We start from the raw sequence: 22,012 nt of genomic DNA on the forward strand, positions 1-22,012 counted from the left end.
TATGGAATTTTTAAATACTAGTGGTAATACTATCTTTAATCATAGTGCCAGGGTGTGGGAACCTGAGCAGGGAATCAGAAAGCAGAAACAAAGACAGAAATGTAACGAGCAAGAGTGGAAGGCCAATAAAGTAATTGGGGCCCTGGTGCAAAATAAAGCTAAGATGGAGGGGTAACTTTTTCCACACAGAGGGAGGTACGTATATGGAACAAGCCGCCGCAGGAAGTGGTAGAGGTTGGTACAATTGCAACATTTAAAAGACATTTGAATAGATGCATGGATAGGCAAGGTTTGGAAGGATATGGACCAAACCCAGGTTTAGTTCTGTTTAGGACACCTGGTCAGCATGGAACAATTGGGCCGAAGGGCCTGTTTCCTTGCTAAATGAGTTCATGACTCTTTTAGGTAATAAGAGAGATGACTTTAGTACATCAATCTGAGCTGCATTTGAATCCAAATCCTAGGAGTGGAAAGGAGTTTTTAGCATTTGTACCTTCTAGTCCATTGATCACATTTTTATTTCCAAATTGTTTCAGTATGCCTACTGTTTGTAAATTACTCGATTGTTGCAGAGAGTCAGTATTGTAATAATGATATACCAATAATTCTCGGGATCGCCAGACAAATAACTTAAATGTTAACCATTTTGCATCAACGACAGACATTACTGTGGCACAAAGTCAAATATAAAAAATGTTGCTTAAGGTACTGTGAGGTTTTAAGGATGAGAGAGTTTCAATTCAAAGGCAATGCGTAGAAACTTGAATCTTAAATGTTTTGAAATACTATCACTCCAATTTAAGATAATTAAAATCACTCAATTCACATCTCCTGTTTGTTAATAGATTGTTATAAAGTAAATTCACGTCAATCTTTTCCTTTCAATAACAATGCTGAATTATTGATGGCACAAGCTTCAATTTAATAGGCTCAAGGTAAATAATCTTACTGCCTGCTGAGGTTAAATCCTCTCAATAATTTTAATGTCATCACACGAGCAACATTATTCCCCAAATAATTTCTTCTGTCTCATCTAAACATTTAACAATACATTATCCGAGATTTCCATTCAATATCAGACTTGAATCAAGTCTCCATGGATCTGACTACAAGTCTGAGTGTTCCTTCCATGTGCAACTTCTGATGAAGCCTTCTCCTCCTGTTTCTTAAAGAACAAGGGCCCAGATTTTCCACTTATCAGTCAGTCATTATGCCAACATTGACAGGAGTTAAGTACAGGGACTGAATGGCATCCCTATTGAAGCACACCTTAAATAATCACTGGGGAATTCCATTACGTCTGAAACCTCCAAAAGTCTCCACTTAAATGGGAGCCTTTGGCTGGTTCCAATGAAAATAAATAGACTGACCCCATACTTACATAACGACACATGCCCTCTCAGCCAAGCCAGATCATCCATCATTGGACCCAATCGAGCAACCCTTTCCACCCACCTCCAGGCCCTGACCCAACACAGCTAAATCTGACCCAATCCCCTTGCCAAACCGAACCCGATGCATGCAATCCCAACTAACACTGGACCCAGCCCTGTTCTTGACCCTGTCCACTACTGCCACCAGATCCAACTCAACCCAACATATACCCTCTTCCTACTGCATCAAACTCAAGGTGACCTGACACCACCCACTGGGCAAAACCCAATTACCCACTAATCCCCACTGGTGCTGATCCAATCTGCCCCCCAGCTGGACCCAATTTCTCCCATCCACCCCTTCCTACCCCAAACACTGCATCACTTCCCTTGCCACCTGTACCCTAGCACTCTATGCCCTTCACACCCTACTCATCGACTTCCTTGCTTTCCACTCATCTGGGACCCTACAGCACACGAGCATCACTCTGATGCATTTACTGTTTGACAGCAAGTGACAAACTGACCGTCAGGACCTTTTACATTTCAGAATACAGCAGCTGAATGCTGTGAAAAGGGGATGTAGTTTGCCTTCCTCTCAGTTCTACACTACAAAAGAACCATTACAAATGAAGAGATAACAAGGTGTAGAGCTGGATAAACACAGCAGGCCAAGCAGCATCAGAGGAGCAGGAAAGCTGACGTTTCGGGTTTAGACCCTTCTTCAGAAATGGGGGAGGGGAAGGGGGTTCTGAAATAAATAGGGAGAGAGGGGGAGGCGGATAGAAGATGGATACAGGAGAAGATAGGTGGAGAGGAAACAGACAGGTCGAAGAGGCAGGGATGGAGCCAGTAAAGGTGAGTGTAGTTGGGGAGGTAGGGAGGAGACAGGTCAGTCCAGGGAGGACGGACAGGTCAAGGGGGCGGGATGAGGTTAGTAGGTAGGAGATGGGGGTGGGGATTGAAGTGGGAGGAGGGGATAGGTGGGAGGAAGAACAGGTTAGGGAGGCTGGGCTGGTTTTGGGATGCGGTAGGGGGAGGGGAGATTTTGAAACTTGTGAAATCCACAGTGATACCATTGGGCTGCAGGGTTCCCAAGCGGAATAGGAGTTGCTGTTCCTGCAACCTTCGGGTAGCATCGTTGTGGCACTGCAGGAGGCCCAGGATGGACATGTCGTCTGAGGAATGGAAGGGGGAGTTGAAATGGGTTCGCGACTGGGAGGTGCAGTTGTTTAGTGCAAACCGAGCGTAGGTGTTCTGCAAAGTGGTCCCCAAGCCTCCGCTTGGTTTCCCCGATGTAGAGGAGGCCACAACGTGAACAGCTGATGCAGTATACCACATTAGCAGATGTGCAAGTGAACATCTGCTTGATGTGGAAAGTCTTCTTGGGGCCTGGGATGGGGGTGAGGGGGGAGGTGTAGGGGCAGGTGTAGCACTTCCTGTGTTTGCAGGGAAAAGTGCCGGGTGTGGTGGGGCTGGAGGGGAGTGTGGAGCGGACAAGGGAGTCACGGAGAGAGTGGTCCCTCCAGAAAGCAGATAAGGTTGGGGAGGGAAAAATGTCTTTGGTGGTGGGGTCGGATTGCAGATGGCGGAAGTGTCGGAGGATGATGCGTTGGATCCGGAGGTTCATGGGGTGGTACGTGAGGACGAGGGGGATTCTGTTTTGGTTGTTATTGCGGGGAGGGGGTGTGGGGGATGAGTTGCGGGAAATGCGGGAGACACAGTTGAGGGCGTTCTCGACCACTGAGGGGGGGGGAAGTTGCAGTCCTTGAAAAATGAGGACATGAGATGTATGGGAGTGGAATGCCTCATCCTGAGAGCAGATGCGGCGGAGGCGAAGGAATTGGGAATGGGGGATGGCATTTTTGCAGGAAGGTGGGTGGGAGGAGGTGTATTCTAGGTAGCTGTGGGAGTCGGTGGGCTTGAAATGGATATCAGTTTCTAGGTGGTTGCCAGAGATGGAGACAGAGAGGTCCAGGAAGGAGAGAGAGGTATTAGAGATGGTCCAGGTGAACTTAAGGTTGGGGTGGAAGGTGTTGGTGAAGTGGATGAACTGTTCGAGCTCCTCGTGGGAGCACGAGGCGGCGCCGATACAGTCATCAATGTAACGGAGGAAGAGGTGGGGTTTAGGGCCAGTGTAGGTACAGAAGAGGGATTGTTCCACGTAACCTACAAAGAGGCAGGCATAGCTTGGGCCCATGCGGGTACCCATGGCCACCCCCTTTGCCTGTAAGAAGTGGGAGGAATTGAAAGAAGTTGTTGAGGGCGAGGACGAGTTCGGCTAAGCAGATGAGGGTGTCAGTGGAGGAGGACTGGTCGGGCCTGTGAGACAGGAAGAAACGGAGGGCCTTTAGGCCATCTGCATGGGGAATGCAGGTGTATAGGGACTGGACGTCCATGGTAAAGATGAGGTGTTGGGGACCGGGGAATTGGAAGTTTTGGAGGAGGTGGAGGGCGTGGGTAGTGTCACGGACATAGGTAGGGAGTTCCTGGACCAAGGGGGAGAAAATGGAGTCCAGATAGGTGGAGATAAGTTCGGTGGTGCAGGAGCAGGCGGAGACAATGGGTCGACCAGGGCAATCAGCTTTGTGGATTTTGGGAAGGAGATAGAAGCGGGCAGTGCGGGGTTGGGAAACGATGAGGTTGGAGGCTGTGGGTGGGAGGTCACCTGAGGTGATGAGGTTGTGGATGGTTTGGGAGATGATGGTTTGGTGGTCGGGGGTGGGGTCATGATCAAGGGGGCAGTAGGAGGAGGTGTCGGAGAGTTGGCGTCTGGCCTCGGAGATGTAGAGGTCAGTGCGCCATACTACAACAGCTTCAAAATCTCCCCTCCCCCTACCGCATCCCAAAACCAGCCCAGCTTCTCCCCGCCTCCCTAACCTGTCCTTTCTCCCACCTATCCCCTCCTCCCACCTCAAGCCCCACCCCCATCTCCTACCCACTAACCTCATCCCACCTCCTTGACCTGTCTGTCCTCCATGGACTGACCTATCTCCTCCCTACCTCCCCACCTACACTCACCTTTACTGGCTCCATCCCCGCCTCTTTGACCTGTCTGTCTCCTCTCAACCTATCTTCTCCTCTACCCATCTTCTGTACGCCTCCCCCTCTCTCCCTATTTATTTCAGAACCCCCTTCCCCTCCCCCATTTCTGAAGAAGGGTCTAGGCCCGAAACGTCAGCCTTCCTGCTCCTCTGATGCTGCTTGGCCTGCTGTGTTCATCCAGCTCTACACCTTGTTATCTCAGATTTTCCAGCATCTGCAGTTCCTACTATCTCTATTACAAATGAAGCATGCCTCTGCATTTCTGAAGCAGATCTGGATGGAATCGCCTCTCAGCAATGCAGAGCGCCCTTGTTTCATAACAAGGAAGGGCCAGAGTACCAATGCGCGCAAGACTGTCACTCCTCACAAAATCCAGCCCAAGACTTTTTAATGTCGTTCAAGGTTTAAGCATTTTAATTAAGTATCCTCACCACCATTAATATCTAGCCTCTGTTTTCATTTACAATTGACAAAATAAATTTTGAACGCAGAACATTTTGGTTGTCACATTTCTGTGATCTCACATTTGCACGATGTAGAGACATGTAAGAATGTCTTACACTTGATTATTGGTTCATATTCATGTGCATAAACAATGAATTTCAATTGAACACTTAGGCGTATACCTACCAAATAGAAATGTTCCAATTAAGTAGGAACAAAGGCAAACTATAGACCAAACAAAATTATGCAAGACAGGTTTTGAAAATGCTTTCAATCACCACAGTTCTCAAGGATGAGCAGTTTCAATTGGAAATAAATAAGGTTTGGATATGAAATAAAGTTTGAATTAGAAAAAGATCAATATTGTAAAATAGAAGGAAAATGTTTACATTTACTTGCAACACATTATAAAACTTCTGGTGTATTCCCTTTATTACAAGGTTTATACACCAGAAATATCATTCCACCGATCATCCCTGCCTGTTCTTGTTGAACTATATTAGCTACTGGTCACAATGTCTCAATTTTAAAATTCCTCACCTTGTTTACAAATCTTTCCACAACTTTGCCCCTCCTGATCTCCGTAACTTCTTCCCCACTATTCTCCAAAATATCTGCATGCCTCAAATTCTGTCCTCTTTTTAAAAATAATTCATTCACAGTTTGCAAGCATCACCAACAAGGGCAATTTTTACTTCCCATCGTTAACTGAGGTGGTGGTGTTCAGCTGACTCTTGAGCTGCAGTCCACATGGTGCAGGTGTACCCACAATGCATCAGGGAGGGAGTTCCAGGATTTTGACTCAGCGACAATGATGGATCAGCAATATAGTTCCGAGTCAGGATGGTGTGCAGAACTTGCAGGTGATGATGTTCTCATAAATCTGCTGCCCTTGTCTTGCTAGGTGGACAATGGGTTGAGGTTAGAATAGGCTGTGGTATAATTCTGTGAGGACAACAGTCATCATTCCTGTTAGCATGAGGCACCATGCTAAGTCTGCAAGAACTACATTTTCCAATTTTTTTTTGCAACATACAAATGTACAAATCCCACTGACTTGCCCAATTAGTTTCCGACTCACCATCAACAGTTTACCTCAATGTAAAATGCTGAGCCACCGTCTGAAGTTGCCAGGCTACAGAACATTATGTGATTAGCTGTGGATTCTGCAGTTTCTTCAAACTAAACAGGATAGATTCAAAGCAGCTTCAAACTACTTGAGATATTCACCTAATACATGGAAACTTCTATGCAGATTAGGAGGTGTGACATGATTCTGTATAATACAGATGATCTACAGAAAACTGGTGTATCAGAACTGTAAACATGCAAGTTTGACTATAGGTTCCCCTTCCTCTGTAGTAACTAGACCGCGGCTATGAAAGTTGAACAGCCTTTTGAGTAATCTTTTCCACAGCCATGTTTTTGAATGAGAACAGTCAAAGATCAAAGGATATTTAGAGTAACAAAACAGAACCATTTATTGAAGCCTTCTTCTTTTCCTCAGGTAAACAAAGAACCAGGAACAACAGCTTTAAACTCTGCACCTTATCTGCTTTACATACATATCATAAATAAACCTTTTACAATAGAACATTCCTGCTGGCTGAGGTATTAGGACCTGGCCAGTAATTCTCTTGCTATTGTCAAGATTACAGACATTGTTTCACCAAAAATAGTGTGGTGGTTATTTTGAATAGTGATTTAGTACTGTATATTATTTTATGTTTACTGTGACTAGTAGTGGTAAATAGTTATTATTGAGCGCTCTGCAGTATTTGATACGTATTGTGAGGAGCTTTTTCCAGTCCAAAATGGAGCATTGCGGAAACAGGAAAAATAACATAGGAAGGCAGTGTAAGAAACTGTACTGATCTGAAGGAGCAGCCTGTCTCCTAAAGGTAGGGTGCATCAACTTTAGTAAGTGATGGCTTAAAACTGCTTGGCAGGATGACTGGCACACAACACGAAGAAACTAACACCTCCTTCATGTGCAAGTGATTGTACTATCTATAGCAAAGCAGCACACAATTCACATGACATCTAATGGACTACTGTACTTGCACTGCTCTTGCAATGGCTTATGGTGACAGAATCCCTACAGTGCAGAAACAGGGCATTTGGCCCATCAAGTCTGCAGCGAACTTTCGAAGAGCATCCCACCCAGAGCAAACCTCCCACTCTATCCCTGGAACCCCACATTTCCCATGGCTCATCCACCTAATCTCCACATCCCTGGACACCACGGGGCAATTTAACAGGGCCAATCTACCTGACCTCCACATCTTTGGACTGCAGGAGGAAACCGGAGTGTGGCAGGAAACCAGAGCACCCAGAGGAAACCCATGCAGATATCGGTAGAACATGCAAACTCTACATGCTCCTTTACTTCTGGCTTCTTACATATTGCCAGTCATAACTGTTTCCCACCATAGCTGACCATCAGTTAAACAGGCCCCTCGATTTAGAATTCCCTCCCTACACTTGTTCACCCCACTTTTCTCTTCAGAGGCTCTCATCAAAACTCACCTCTTCAATCAGGCTTCTGGCTACTACCTCCTTATGCGGCTCAATGCCATGCTTTGGTACATTTGCCCAGGTTTTCAGGTCTGCAGATTGTCAGATTAACCATTTGAAATGATAGCAAATGAACACTTAACATGTTGCAAAAACATCCAATTTCATGAATGAACACCTTTCAAGCCCACAATCGTAACCATATAGAAGGACAAGAGCAGCAAATACAGGGGAATACCACCGCCTGCAAGTTCTCATCCAAGCCACAGTGTCACTGGATTAAAATTTTGCAATGTCCTCCTATATCCTCTCAATCATTCTAAATGTTTCAATTAGATCATCCATCAATCATGCCAACGTCTTAAGCCTGGTATCACTCTGATGAATTTGAGCTGCACCATCTCCATGGCCCTTTAGGAGATGGGTCTGAACCCTTAAAGTATAGTTTCTCCTAGCTCTCAAGACTCAATATTGCATTAATTTTCTTATTATATCTTTTTAATGAATTATTTTGCATTCCCACAGTTTCTAGTTTCTTGCCATCAACAGAATACACTGTATTCAAATTTGTCCTCCTTGGATTTAAATTGGATGATTTTCTTTGATTGAGTTCACTGCCAATCTTGGCCATTTAAAACGGACTCATTTTTTCTGAATTTGTTCAATGCTCAAACTCAACGTGTCTTAAGAATACATCTTTTGCTAGGTGAGATGAAATTAGACTACATTGTAAATAGACTTTTATACCAAGTACACTTAATAAGAACAAACTAAATTTCCAGGTCTCAAAAGGTCATTACTTCATGTATTCACTCAACTTTTTTCTTAGTACTGATAGATTGCTGTCAATTTATTGCTTTAACCCAAAAAGTTTCTTGTGTTCAACAGTTTGTTTTTTGAATATATAATTACAGATAATTACAGTCATTCCACTGAATAGATTTTACATCACCTTTTGCAACAGTCTCAATTTTCTTGTCATTAAAATGACACACTCTTAGCAAACCAAGAGTTTATGTTGTCTACAGTCACAACAAAACACCGCCTGCAGTCTTATAATAGCTGTTTGATTGCAGTTTACAACCGCTCCACAGGTCACAGATTTTAAGTCATCCATATGCAACAATATGGATTGATTTCCTTGAAACACATTTCAGTAGCATTTGTAATGTAGATAATTGTATTGATATCAATTGTCTGTAAATTATCTGCAGGAATCATTAAATAATGATTTTTTTAAAAAAAAGATTTACAAAGCACATAAGTATTTTATTCACAGAAATTAACCACAAACTTCACAGCAAATATTGACATTCTGTAAAAAATTGAATTCAACAATATTTATTTGACAATAAGATTAAAATTAACAGTGACAATTGAAATGCATCAAAAGTAAACTGCAATATATTTTTAGGACATACCTGAACATCCTTTGGCAGTGGCTTCGTTTTCTTTATTCCTATCTGAATATAGCTGAAAAGAAAACATGTCATTACTTGATTTTCTTCAGATCCTTGACGAAGGTTAATTTTAAAATGAAAAAAAAACACAGTAAAATCATTGTAAAAATTAAGAGTCACATTTCTAATTCTCCCGTTTGTGATGCTAACTTTGGACCATAGGCTGACTGAAAAGAAATCTGTCAAGAAATAAGCAGAGAAGAACAAAAAGTCAAAGAGCCAAAAAGAGCCTTAATGAACTTTTGCATTTATAATTGTATCTTTACCATAGATAGATATTTCATGGTTCTTCACAGAGGCAGAGGCAATATCTTAGAAATGGATACCTTGGCAAAGGATGAGGCATTTGGGACAAGTGAACAAAATGCTTGGTCAATGAACTGTCTTTTAAGGAGAGCCTTAGGAGAATTCCAAAGTCTGGGGTTAAGGAGAAAGAAGGCGCAGTAAACAATAGTCGGGTAAAGGGAGCAGAAATAATCAGAGGAACAGAAATCTGGGAGTTGTTGAGCTGCAGGACAGACATGATAAAAAAGCAAATTTTAAATTGAAGAAGGATGCAGTGGGGTGAATGGTGTGGGAGATGATGGGAAACAGCAGAGGCCTCCAAACAATCTTGAACAGAATAAGGGGGCATCAAGAAGCTCCTTGTATTGGTTCTCAAAGCAATTAGCACTTTGAAAGTGCAATTGTAAATGACTTGGCAGCAAATGTAGAAATAAATGAGGATGAATAGAAATGAAGAATATGGGTGGTCAGGAATAGAAGACATTGTCAGAAATGATCACATCTTGAATCAGGACCATTGTCATAAATTGGACACTATATGGCAAAGTTAAGGAGAATCTTATGAATACGTCAATCCCTTACAGGTCTATTTATTCTATTCTGTTTTGAAACATGCGGGAAGACTCTGCACATTCAGATTGAGGTTTTCACTTTGTGGCAAGACAAAAAAAATTTATTAATGCCTTTTCTATTTTAAAAATACATTGTTGAGAAGTGATGATAAAGTGTGATTATTCTTTGCTATGAAATTAGGTCAAATACAGAGTTAACCACACTGCCAATATAGTTACATTTTCTTAATGTAACATGAATGAGTACAATGAAAAATTTTCACCATTCAAGAATGTTCCGCCATGTAGAAAAAAATCAAGAAGTAAATCAGCAAATGTAATGATAAACATTAGAGCAGTCTGTTCTCTGATTCAAAGTTAATTTTGTGCCGAATAAACCAAAGTAAACAGAACAGCAAAGTGGAAACTTAGTATTTGAAGAATTACCTTATCAGATAATGATTCAAATTATGTGAGAAGGACTAGGTCTCACACTGTACAGGAGGAAAGCTATAACAGAGAACCTCTGGATGGGGTTGGCAGGGTGGCAGAGATCGTCAAGAGAAGTGGAACACTTCAAGGCACTAGAAAAGAAGTTTAGATACCAGAGCAGTCGGGGAGAGGCTAAGATTGGTCTGATGAGAGGGACACGCCATCATACTGGCTGCGTGGATAAGGCAGGTGGTGGACTGTATCACCAAGCTGGAAGGCTCAAATAACAGGAAAAGTATGGCAATAAGAACAGGAAGCGCTGGTAAAACAGCAGGTGCGGCAGCGGCTGTGGAGAGCAAAACAGAATAAACATTTGGAGTCCAGCATGACTCTTAAGAACTGAAGAATTGAAACCGGTGAGCTGAGTTTCAAAGCTAAGAGGTCAAGCATTCTGTCACAGTAGAATATGAGATAGACAGGGTCCTGCCTATGAGTGGAAGAGCTTTCTGGAAGGAAATGTTAAGAGGGAAGTGATTGTTGTTCAACTCAGCAACACCAAGGGGGCAGGGATGGGTAGGATAGAACAGAAGTTAGAGTGATTAGTCTTCAACAAGTGCAGAGGGCAAGAAGGTCAGTGAGTTATTTTTTCCCTTGTTCCCTGTTACTTTGATCCATCCAAGGGCTTTGCCATACTGAAGGTACCACTCTGAGATCATAGGTATACTACAGCTTTACCTTACTTGCCAACCAAAGAAAACATGCATGCATTTCCTTACATGAACCAATTTCCATGCAATGGTATCAAAATACAACTTAATGGGAAGAGGGACACTATTTTATTTACATTAAGACTAAATATTAATTCTATAAAATTTGCAAGGCGAGTTCTATGGCACTTCAAAAATGTTTCTCACCTGTTGCGCTATATTTGTGACAGAAAGAGTACAAAACCACGTACTTCAATTGGTTCACACCCAAATTACACTACAGTTTGCATTGATGCAATACTGAAACCAACTTATATCATTGCTTTCTAACTGACCAATAGAGAACTAGTTCTGCGCCTCAAATAGTCCTGAAGAAAAAAATTATTTTAGGTTGTTTCATTTGAAATATTTCCAGGGAAAGAAAAATGCATCATTAGTTAATTAATTTTGAAATACAAAGGATAGACAACACGTTTATCATCCTGTTAACAATCGTCTTCGCTGGATTTTTTTTCTGTGGGGTCGATTATTCTGAAAAATGAAACATTTAATTGTTTTCATTCATTTTACAATTAAGAAAAAAATCAACTTTTCTTGCCAGTGAGGTTGAATCTGTATTTGATTAAATTTTGTAGCAACAAATAATTTATTCATAATAGACGTTAATAGACACTGAGACGAAATGCCTTTCTGTAGCATGCCGTGGAGTGGGAACCTTGATTTTGATATAGCCATGTATGTTCTCCTCACACCTATCAAAGTAAGATACTGTAGCCTAAAATCTGGAAAGGATGAATGTTACACTTGCCCTGAGTTCGTAACTTTTAAGAGTCTTTGTAACAATGGTGTCTTCATTAAAAATGACTTTAATATTACGTACACATTGTATTCATGGAAGAAAACGTGGAAAGCTCTTCATAACAGTGCATTTTCTGAAAATTCAAAATTCATTTTGCTCTGAAAACAGTACAGCAAAGTGGAAGTTTAGTGTTTTATGCTTTAACTGATCAGATGATTTGAATCCAGCAACTGAGACAACATAGATTACTGTTTTAAAATAAATTAATACTTAAAACTAGTTTTCTCTATTTGTACGATTAAATAATATTTAAAATTACCTTTAATTCTAATAGCGGTATCTAATTAAATGATGACGAAAGGACGAATAGAGTTCATCATTTTATGTTGTTCTTGAAGTGAATTTATACCTTGAAAAACACAACTTTAACAGATCTTTTTCTGCATGCACCTGGAATTCGATAAATCAGCGTGTACTTCTGAAAACTTGCCAAATAAACTCATGCTGTGTAATTGCACATAAAACAGGTTGTTAAAAATTATTTTCAAAGTAGTGCGGTCACCGAAGACTGTATAACTATCTAAATATACATGTTTCACCTATAGTTTTGCTTATTTGCAGTCATATTTAAACAGCATTAGTAATAATAATAATAATATTACTGATGCTCACTCGAGTTTTTTGAACCTCTCCTTGCCTCCTGCCACGTATTGCTTGCCGGTGTCCAACTCCTCCAGCTGGAAGACACGGTGGCCTTGCTGCGGGGTATAAATGTTGCGGACGGCCCCGAATGGTGCCTCCAAACCGTTGGTAACCTCCTTCAAGAAAGCTTCAAAGGTTGAGATCTGGCGCTCGTTGATCACGAACTTTCTACCGGCGTAAAAGGGGTCCCCGTTGCGGTAAACCCGCACGCACTTCACCGCTGGCTGCGCCAGGAAAGTCGGTTTAGTCGTTGCCATGACACGGGAGAAATGCAATAAAACGAATTGTTTAAATTTAAATAAAATCAACTTTTACATTTGGGATGGAGCACCCCGCCTCCAAATTCCTCGGGGTAATCTTGAGTCAACACAGCGTTGGATGGCAACTGTAGCCACTGCAGGTAGTGTCTTTGAACTGTAACATGCTGCCGTTTCCCGGGAAACTTAGTATGCGTTCCATTGTTTCTAAGGCGACTGTAGGATGGGCGGGGCAGGAACCAGGCGCACGTGTGTTTGAGAACGGGCACCGCCCATCACACGAGACCACGCCCATTACCATGGGGCCCCGCCTTCTCATTTGGCCCCGCCTCCATGCCGCGGCCCCGCCCCTTTCAGGCACGCCTCCAGCCGTATGACTTAGATAACATCTGCATATTGAATGTGAGGGCTCGTCTGGGTGTAGTGGTCGTGTCCCTATTTCTTGTCTAGTAGCCCCCCCTCCCCCGGTTTCAAGCCCCTGCTCCAAAGGTGTGTTAATAACATCGCTGAACAGGTTGAATAGGAAAATGTTTGCTTGTATCTTGCATTCTAAAATCATCTGGCTTAAGTATCTCAAATAGGAAACAGAGAATAACAAGGTGTAGAGCTGGATGAACACAGCAGGCCAAGCAGCATCAGAGGAGCTGGAAGGCTGACGTTTCGGGCTGAGACCCTTCTTCAGAAAATGTTATCTCAGATTCTCCAGCATCTGCAGTTCCTACTATCTCTCAAATAGGAAACAGCCTGCTAATACGGTTGGTCCACGTGGTGCAGTGTCACAACCACTTTAAGGCTCTTCTGCTCATCATTTAAAACATCAACAACTATCTCGCTATTCAAGGTTTGGGTCTATTCAAGGGCGTGTGGTCCTCCCATGGATCTCCATGTGACTAATCAGACCCAATTTTGAGCCACAGATCTTTGAGCACAAGACCAAACGCAGGATGTCCCACCCAGTAGTGGGATCCTGAGATGCGGATTTGCTTCTTTTTCTTTCCTCCTCTGCTACCACTCTGCTTCATCATGATGGTATTTGGATGCAAAGCATGATACAACTTGATAGACGATTGTTGACATTTTGAACAATTGATAGCAAGCAGCTCCCAATCATTAATGTCAATGCTGCCAAGCTTCAAAGAGAGATTCAAAGTATCTTTGAAATGTCTATTTTTGTCTTTCCTGGAACACTGGCTATTTGGAAGTTGAGGAAATGAGATCTGGTGAAGAAGATGCTTTCCAACATTTAAGACACTGTGTTCATTCCAGACTATCGTAATTGATTTTGTTTTTCGTCTGAATGGTTGCGGAGCAGACTTCAAAAATGATAACATCTTTTTCATAAAAAGTGCAGCAGAGGCATTATGGGCAGAATTTTTGAGCAAATTTATGTGTTACCAGTAGACAGACCAGGTCTCAATGTGTACAAGAATGTGGTGATGACACACTAGGACTTTTGTTGATTTAGTTGTCAAACACCACAATAGTTTTTGGAAGGCTAAGCTAGTGTGACTGATCCAGTGTTGGATCTCCTTATCCATGGTGTCCTTTTGAAAGAGTTGCCTACAAAGGAATGGGAACTATTCAATATATTCCAGAGTCTCCTCTTTGACATGGATGCAAGATGGAATGGTTGACTAGGTCTGGGTGATATGTGGTGCAGAATGGGCATTGGTATTGCATTCATCCAGAAAATGGATTATGTATTTAAATAAGAACTCCATAGAACAACATCTGGGGCTTTAATGCAGGATTTGCATCTTACTAAATGAGTATTTTGCATCAGTGTTTACTGTGGAGAAGGATATAGGAAACATAGAACATGAGGAAGTAAGTATTTTGCATCAGTTTCTACTGTGGAGAAGAATATAGAAAATGTAGAACACAGGGAAATAAATAGCAATGTCTTGAAAAATGTCCATATTACAGAGGAGGAGGTGCTGAATGGCTTAAAATGCATAAAGGTGGATAAAACCCCAGGACCTGAACTCTATGGGAAGCTAGGGAAGTGATTGCTAGACCCTTGTTAAGATACTTGTATCATCAATAGCCACAGGTGAGGCCCCGGAAGATTGGAGGTTGGCTAACGTGGTGCCACTATTTAAGAATGGCAGTAAGGAAAAGTCAGGAAACTATAGACCAATGAGCCTGACATCGGTGATGGGCAAGTTGTTACAGGGAATCCTGAGGGACAGGATTTACATGTATTTGGAAAGGCAAGGACTGATTAGGGATAGTCAACATGGCTTCGTGCATGGGAAATCGTGTCTTACTAATTTGATTGAGTTTTTTGAAGAAGTAACAAAGAGGATTGATGGAGGCAGTGCGGTGGATGTGATCTATATGGACTTCAGTAAGTCATTCAATAAGGTTCCTCATAGTAGACTGGTTACCAAGGTTAGATCACATGGATTACAGGGAGAACTAGCTATTTGGATACAAAACTGACTCAAAGGTAGAGGACAAAGGGTGCTGGAGGGTTGCTTTTCAGACTGGAGGCCTGTGACCAGTGGTGTGCCACAGTGATCGGTGCTGGGTCCACTGCTTTTCATCATTTATATAAATGACCTGGATGTGAACATAAGAGGTATGGTTAGTAAGTTTGCAGATGACATCAAAATTGGAGGTGTAGTGGACAACAAAGAAGGTTATCTCAGAGTACAATGGGATCTTGATCAGATGGGCCAATTGGCCAAGGAGTGGCAGATGGAGTTTAATTTTAGATAAATTTGAAGTTCTGCCTTTTGGAAAGGCAAATAAATCAGCACAGAACTTATATATTTAATGGTAAGGTCCTGGGGAGACAAAGCCACCTTGGAGTGCTGGTTCATAGTTCCTTGAAAGTGGAGTCGCAGGTAGATAGGATAGTGAAGAAGGCATTTGGTATGCTTGCCTTTATTGTTCAGTGCACTGTGTATAGGAGTGGGAGGTCATGTTGTGGCTGTACAAGACATTGGTTGGGCCACTATTGGAACACTGCATGCAATTCTGGTCTCCCTGCTAAAGGATGTTATGAAACTTGAAAAGGTTCAGAAAAGATTAACAAAGATGTTGCCATGGTTGGATTGTTTGAGCTATAGGTAAAGGCTGAATAGGCTGGGGCTATTTTCCCTGGAGTGTCGGAGGCTGAGGGGTGACCTTAGAAAAGTTTATAAAATCATGAGAGGCATGGATAGGGTAAATAGACAAGGTCTTTTCCCCAGGGTGGGGGAGTCCAAAACTAGGGTGCATAGCTTTAAGATGAGAGGGAAAAGATTTAAAAGAGACTTAAGGGCAACTTTTTCACATAGAGAATGGTGCATGCATGGAATGAGCTGCCAGAGGAAGTGGTAGAGGCTGATACAATTACAACATTTAAAAGGCATCTGGATAGGTATATGAATAGGAAGCGTTTAGAGGGATATGGGCCAAATGCTGGCAAATAGGACTGGATTAATTTAGAATATCTGGTCAGCATGGACAAGTTGGACCCAAGGGTCTGTTTCCATGCTGTACATCTCTGTGACTCTATGACCCTAATTAATCATGCCCAAGCTGCATGTAGTACAAACTAACAGGCACTCGAGGTGAAGGGGAGTAAGCTGCTATAGTGGAGGGACCTGTCTAATTACATCCAAATCCTGGAAATCAGGCTCTCATGCCGTGGATCACACTGTAGAGTGCCAGTCATGACAAAATCCCAAGGAAAGCGTGGTTAATGACTTTGTCAATTGATCCATCTCAAACGCCTCTTCAGTCATTACTTTGGCTTAAGACTAATGTAGTTAACCCATCAAACTGTTATCATTGCAGCAACTTTGGCGTTTGCCATTGTAAACTCGAATTTGAGTATTTCGGTAGGGTCTGACAACCGAACTGTCTGTTATGTGGGTCTGTTATGGAATGGTTGAATCATAGAATCAAAGGTAGAAGTAGACTGTTAACGTATTGTGCCTCTGCTGTTTCTTGCAAAGAGCTTTAATTTTAGTCCCATAACATTGCACCTTATTTCCTTTTTAAGTAGAAATACTAATGAATCTGCTGAACTGGAAATCCAAGGCTAAGCCCTGAAACCAATCAAAAAAAAGTGATCTCAGAAACAAGGAAACAGATTCGGAGATAATTTATAACCAAATCCATTGTAAGTATAATTCTAAGCTTTGGCCAAATTTTACTCCAAAGAATACTGATACATTATATGCAATATCCTTGCTAAGAGTTCGAAATGTTAATTATCAACAGAGGGTATATTGTTCAACACCTTGATTTAAGAGTAGGCAATAATTGGTGGCTTTTCCAGCAAACACATCCCAGGATCAAATAAACAATCTCATTATTCATGCCTTCTTCCCAACTAGCGCATGCAGAATATATTGCTAGCTGAAAAAAGACCACTTAACCAAATAACTCCTAGTGACTAAGATTCTAAGGCATTATGTATCCCACCAAGCCACTTCACTTGAATGAGTCTTGATGTGGTAGATAGTGGACAGATCAGGTGGCTACTATGGCATTAGATTGACGTCAGTTGTTGAAAGACAATAACAGCTTCAATCTCAGGGGGTACAAAATAGATATAATCACCTGAATTTGAATTGCCATAATCGTAGCAGTCTACAGTACAGAAAGAAGTGCCATCAACCCATTAAATCTGTGCTGGTCAATATCAAACACCTAACCATCTAATCCCATTTTCCAGCACTTGGCCCATAGCCTTGTATGCCTTAGCAACACAAGTGCACTTCTTAAAGTTTATGAGGGTTTCTGCCTCTATCACCCTTACAAGCAGTGAGTTCCAGGTTCTCACCGCCTTCTGGCTCAAAATATCTTTCCTCACATCCCCCCTAAACCTCCTGTATCTTCCCTTAAACCTATGTCCCCTAGTCATTGAACTCTCCAACAAGAGGAAATGTTCCTTCCTGTCTACGCAATCTATGCCCCTCCTAATTTTATACGTATGAGAAGTCATTGCCTAGTGGAGTTATCACTAGACTATTAATTCAGCAACCCAGGTAATGTTCTGGGACCTGGGTTCAAATCCCACCATGGAAGATGGTGAAGTTTGAATTCAAAAAATATCTGGAATTAAGAATTTAATGATGACCAAGAAAACAGTGTCAATTGTTAGGAAAAACCCATCTGGTTCAATAATGTCATTTAGAGAAGGAAACTGCTGTACTTACTCGGTCTGGTCTACATGTGACTCCAGACCAACAGCAATGTGGTTGACTCTTAACTGCCCTCTGGGCAATTAGAGATAGGCAATAAATGCTGGCCTGGCCATTGATGAATAAAAAAATCTCTCTAGTGTCCCTACTCTGTCTCCACTACTCGGATGAAAACAGGGGGTTGCAATGGCCTAACAGTATAATCACTGAACTATTAAACCAGAGATCCTGGTAATAATCAGGGGACCCAGGTTCAAATAAATGCTGGCCCACATCCTGTGAATGAATTAAAAAAACCCAATCTGTCTGATCTCTCTTCATAAATAGAACTCCCCAGCCCAGGCACTGTCCTGGTAAATCTCCTCTACAGCCTCTCTCATCCAATCATGTCCCTCCTATCATGTGGATTTCAGAAGTGTATACAATATTCTAGCTGTGGCCTAACCACCAATTTATAAAGTTCCAGCATAATCTCCCCACTCTTAAACTCTATGCTTCACCTAATAAAGGCACATACCCATTTACCTTCTTAGCCACTTTATCTGGCTTAACAGACTGATGAACTCTCTCTTTCTTCTTTCTCTTACTCTCTCTGTTTCTTCTTTCTCCCTCTCTCTCTTTCTCCTTTCTCTCTCACTTTCCTCTTTCTCCCTCTATTCCTCTTCTTTCTCCCTCTCTCTTTCTTCTTTCTCCCTCTCTCTTTCTTCTTTCTCCCTCTCTCTTTCTTGTTTCATTCTCTCTCGTTCTTTTTTCTGTCTGTTCTCTCTCTCCTTTCTCTCTCCCTCTCTCTTTCTTCTTTCTCTCTCTTTTTCCTCTTTCTCCCTGTCTCTTTCTTCTTTCTCTCTCTCTCCTTCTTCTTTCTCTTTCTTCTTCCTCTCTCTCTATCTTTCTTCTTTCTCTCACCCCCTTTCTCTTTCTTCTTTCTTTCTTTCTCCATTTCTTCTTTCTCTCACTCTCTCTGGTTCTTCTTTATTGCTCTTCTTTCTTTGTCTCTCCATTCTTTCTCTTTCTACCTTTCTTCTTTTTCTCTCCATCTCTCTTTCTTCTTTCTTTCTCTTTCTTCTTTCCTCTTCTTCATTCTCTCTCACACTTTCTCTTCCTCTCTCTCTCTCTTCTTTCTCACAAGGTCCCTGTGATCCTCAATGCTTCTCAGAGTTCTACTATTCATCACATATTCCCTTGCCTTGTTTGTCCTGCCCACACGCATCACCTCACACTTATCCAGACCGAATTCCATTTACCACTGATCAGACCTTCTCACCAGCTCATCTATATCCTCATGTGATCTAAGGCTATCCTCCTTGCTACTTATCACCCCACCAACTTTAATGCCATTCCGTGAACTTACTGATCAACTCTGTATTCAAATCTAAATCATTTATATAAGCCACAAAAATCAAGGGCTTCAAAACTGATCCCTGCAGAACTCCACTGGACATACGCTTCTAGTCACCCATGGATATTCAGGGCGATTTCAAAATTTGCAGCAACACAAAATTTGAAAGCATTGAGAACAGCAAGGAGGATAGTGATAGAATCATGAGGACACTGACAGCCTATTGGAATGTGTAAACACATTTCAGATTAAATGTAATGCACAGAAGCATGAACTGATATGTTTTGGAAGAACAAGAAGAGTCAATATGCAATAAAGGATACAATGCTAAAGGGGGTACAGAAACAGAAAGACCTGGGCGTATGTGTACAAAGGTGGCAGCCACTTTGAGAAAGAGTTCAAAAGGATATAACTGATCCTGAACTTTATAAACAAAGGAATAATGGAACATGATGGAATAAGAACTGAGATTTGTACTGGTAAGACTTAAGACTTAAATTCACCAATTCCATTCGTGAAATGTCTAAAATTGATCATGGACATAACTGTGATTTGTGATAATGTGCTGCTCCACTTGCTGGCCTGGAGCCATTATCTCCAGCTGCCTGACCCGTCTGCCACAGGCAGGCTGGCTCCATTTAGCTGGTGGCTTCTGCTCACAGTAAAGGCCACACCACCACCAGCAAAATGACAGAGAGGCTGCAAAATTGTCCTGAATTGGGGGCTTAATGATTTTAATTTAATGCCTGCCTCCATGGGGTGGGCAGATGACCTGCTTCCTGACCTGCCCTGATAGAAGTTCCCTGGTAGTGAGAATGGAAAAACATCCTGACACTATTGTCTGCTATTTTTCCAGCACCCCTTCCCCACAGGGTCACCCCAACTCCCACTTATCCAGCACCAGGCCAGACAGCCCTAAGATCCAATGTTGACTCCTGACAGTTACCCACACTTCCTCTTCTTTCTTGGAAATTGTTGATACTGACATTAGGGCAGGTAATAGTATGCACACACACTACACTTTTACAAAGGGAGGTGCTTGGTGGAGCACTTGCAACTTGACGCAATGGAAAAAATAAAACAATTTATTCCATTTCAGCTCTGACCTGAGAATTAACCTGTAATGTTAGACAACAGCAATAGGCATCCATGGAAATTACAAAACGGTAAGGGGCAAGGGTTGTGGCCCACATTACTGCATATGTGAATGTATGTTTTGGGCAGACAGAAAGATGTCTTGCCTCTTCCTGACTACAACTAAGATTCAGGTGGAATGACCACAGACTGTCCTGCCCTGGCAAATGCTGTTGCCAGTCCTACTCATCCATTTTCTCCATGCTAGGGAAAATGTGTTTGTTGTGTGCAGAAGGGGTTTAATACACAATAGACAGCAATAAATATTTGAGACATAGTTGAGGCTATGTAGCAATATCTCCAGCATTCATAATTTTATGCATTGATACTTCTGTTTAAGCATTCCAAAAGAATATTATATTATGTTATTAATCACCAACTATGATGTTACTTTATCACTGCTCCACTCTTGTCCCTTATAGCCACACAACTAACATTGGTTAGCATTCCAATGTGTCCCAATAAAATGACTTTTTATATTTATAATTTTCAGAAAAATAAGCCATTTAAGATCTTCACAGAAAGAACATGAATAACATATAATAACATATAATAAAACATATAATGGCGTGATTAATCCCATGCACAAAGCTCTGCTCCGAATATAGTACTGTTAATATCGTCACTGCTTTTGTCAGCGAATCTCAAAAATGTTGGCAATCGGCTGTTCTATAATTATTTCAAGCATAAAATTAAACTTAGTTAATTTAAATTCATTTAAAGTGTATTAACGTTAGAAAAAAACTTCAATTTTAAGTAAAAAGCAATTGGAATTTGAGATAAAATATACAATGATATTTTTATTAAAATTATGTTCTCCGACCTTATTCTGAATGGCAGAGTATTGACATTAATGAAATTTTGATTCACCATTACATTAATACCCTTATCTAACATAAATAAGCATCCTTTAAAAATATTTTAATTTTGAAAGCACAAATTTTCAGTGCTTCTTTGACTCCAAAATTTTCTAGTGGTGGGGCAATTGGGAAAATGTGCTCAAACTGCCTTGTAGATTATATCAGTTTTGCAAGATTTATTTGTCTAAATTTATGCTTGAGCCAATCTGTATTAGATTGATCTAAGCATGAAGTCTGCCATGAAGGCCTCTTGTGGCACAATGATAGTGTCCCTATCTCAGAGCCAGGAGACCTGGGTTAAGTTCTATCTCCTCCAGAGGTGTATAATATCTCTGAACAAGTTGATTTGGGAAAATATCTAAAGTCCTTTGTGAATCAGTGATGGTTCCAATCATAATTAATTATCAACTGGAACATGGCCAATGGGGCTTGAAAATTACAGAATTACATTAATTTAAACTGACGATTCGTTCAAATAATTGTTGCAGTTCAAGATTCAGGTCAATCAGTAATTTCAATTAACTGCTGATCATGGGTCTTCTGTACCAGGGCGGCTTATTCTGAACCAGTTCAAATGCTATGTAATTATACCATCAGAATATGAAACAGACCCCTAATTAAAGCTTCAATGATTGTTGGTCAATGCAGCTGCAGATTATCAATGATGGATTGATGTGGCCACAGATTTTGGGCTGTTGTGGCGTAGTGGTAGTGTCCTACCATTGAGCCAAGAGTTCAGGTTCAGGTCCAACCTGATTCAACAAAATGCACATTAAATTCTGGATACAACATGAGGACACCCCAGACAGATTTAGTTGGCAGTGATCAGCCAACCTGATGTGGAGGGACACTTAGTTTTGTGGACAGAAAATATTTTTGGCACGTTAACATTTCTAATCATCCTGTTCAGAGACAGTACAACACACTTATGGAGCAGGTTAAGACTTGAACCCTGGCTCAGCGGTA

General features: G+C 41.5%; 1 protein-coding gene across 1 annotated transcript in view; it reads right to left on the minus strand.

Moving 5' to 3' along the window:
• The window catches only part of LOC109914884 (doublecortin domain-containing protein 2-like), a 173,971-nt gene extending 161,399 nt beyond the window's left edge, over positions 1-12,572 (minus strand). The window contains exons 1-2 of the mRNA XM_048612682.1: positions 12,286-12,572; positions 8,801-8,852 (exon numbers count right to left, since the gene is read on the minus strand). Coding sequence (XP_048468639.1) covers positions 8,801-8,852; positions 12,286-12,572 — 339 coding nt within the window. The remainder of the gene's footprint in view (positions 1-8,800; positions 8,853-12,285) is intronic.
• Positions 12,573-22,012: the final 9,440 nt, after the last annotated feature.

The sequence above is a fragment of the Rhincodon typus genome, chromosome 2, assembly GCF_021869965.1.
Source record: "Rhincodon typus isolate 14 chromosome 2, sRhiTyp1.1, whole genome shotgun sequence".
Classification (NCBI taxonomy): Eukaryota; Metazoa; Chordata; class Chondrichthyes; order Orectolobiformes; family Rhincodontidae; genus Rhincodon; species Rhincodon typus.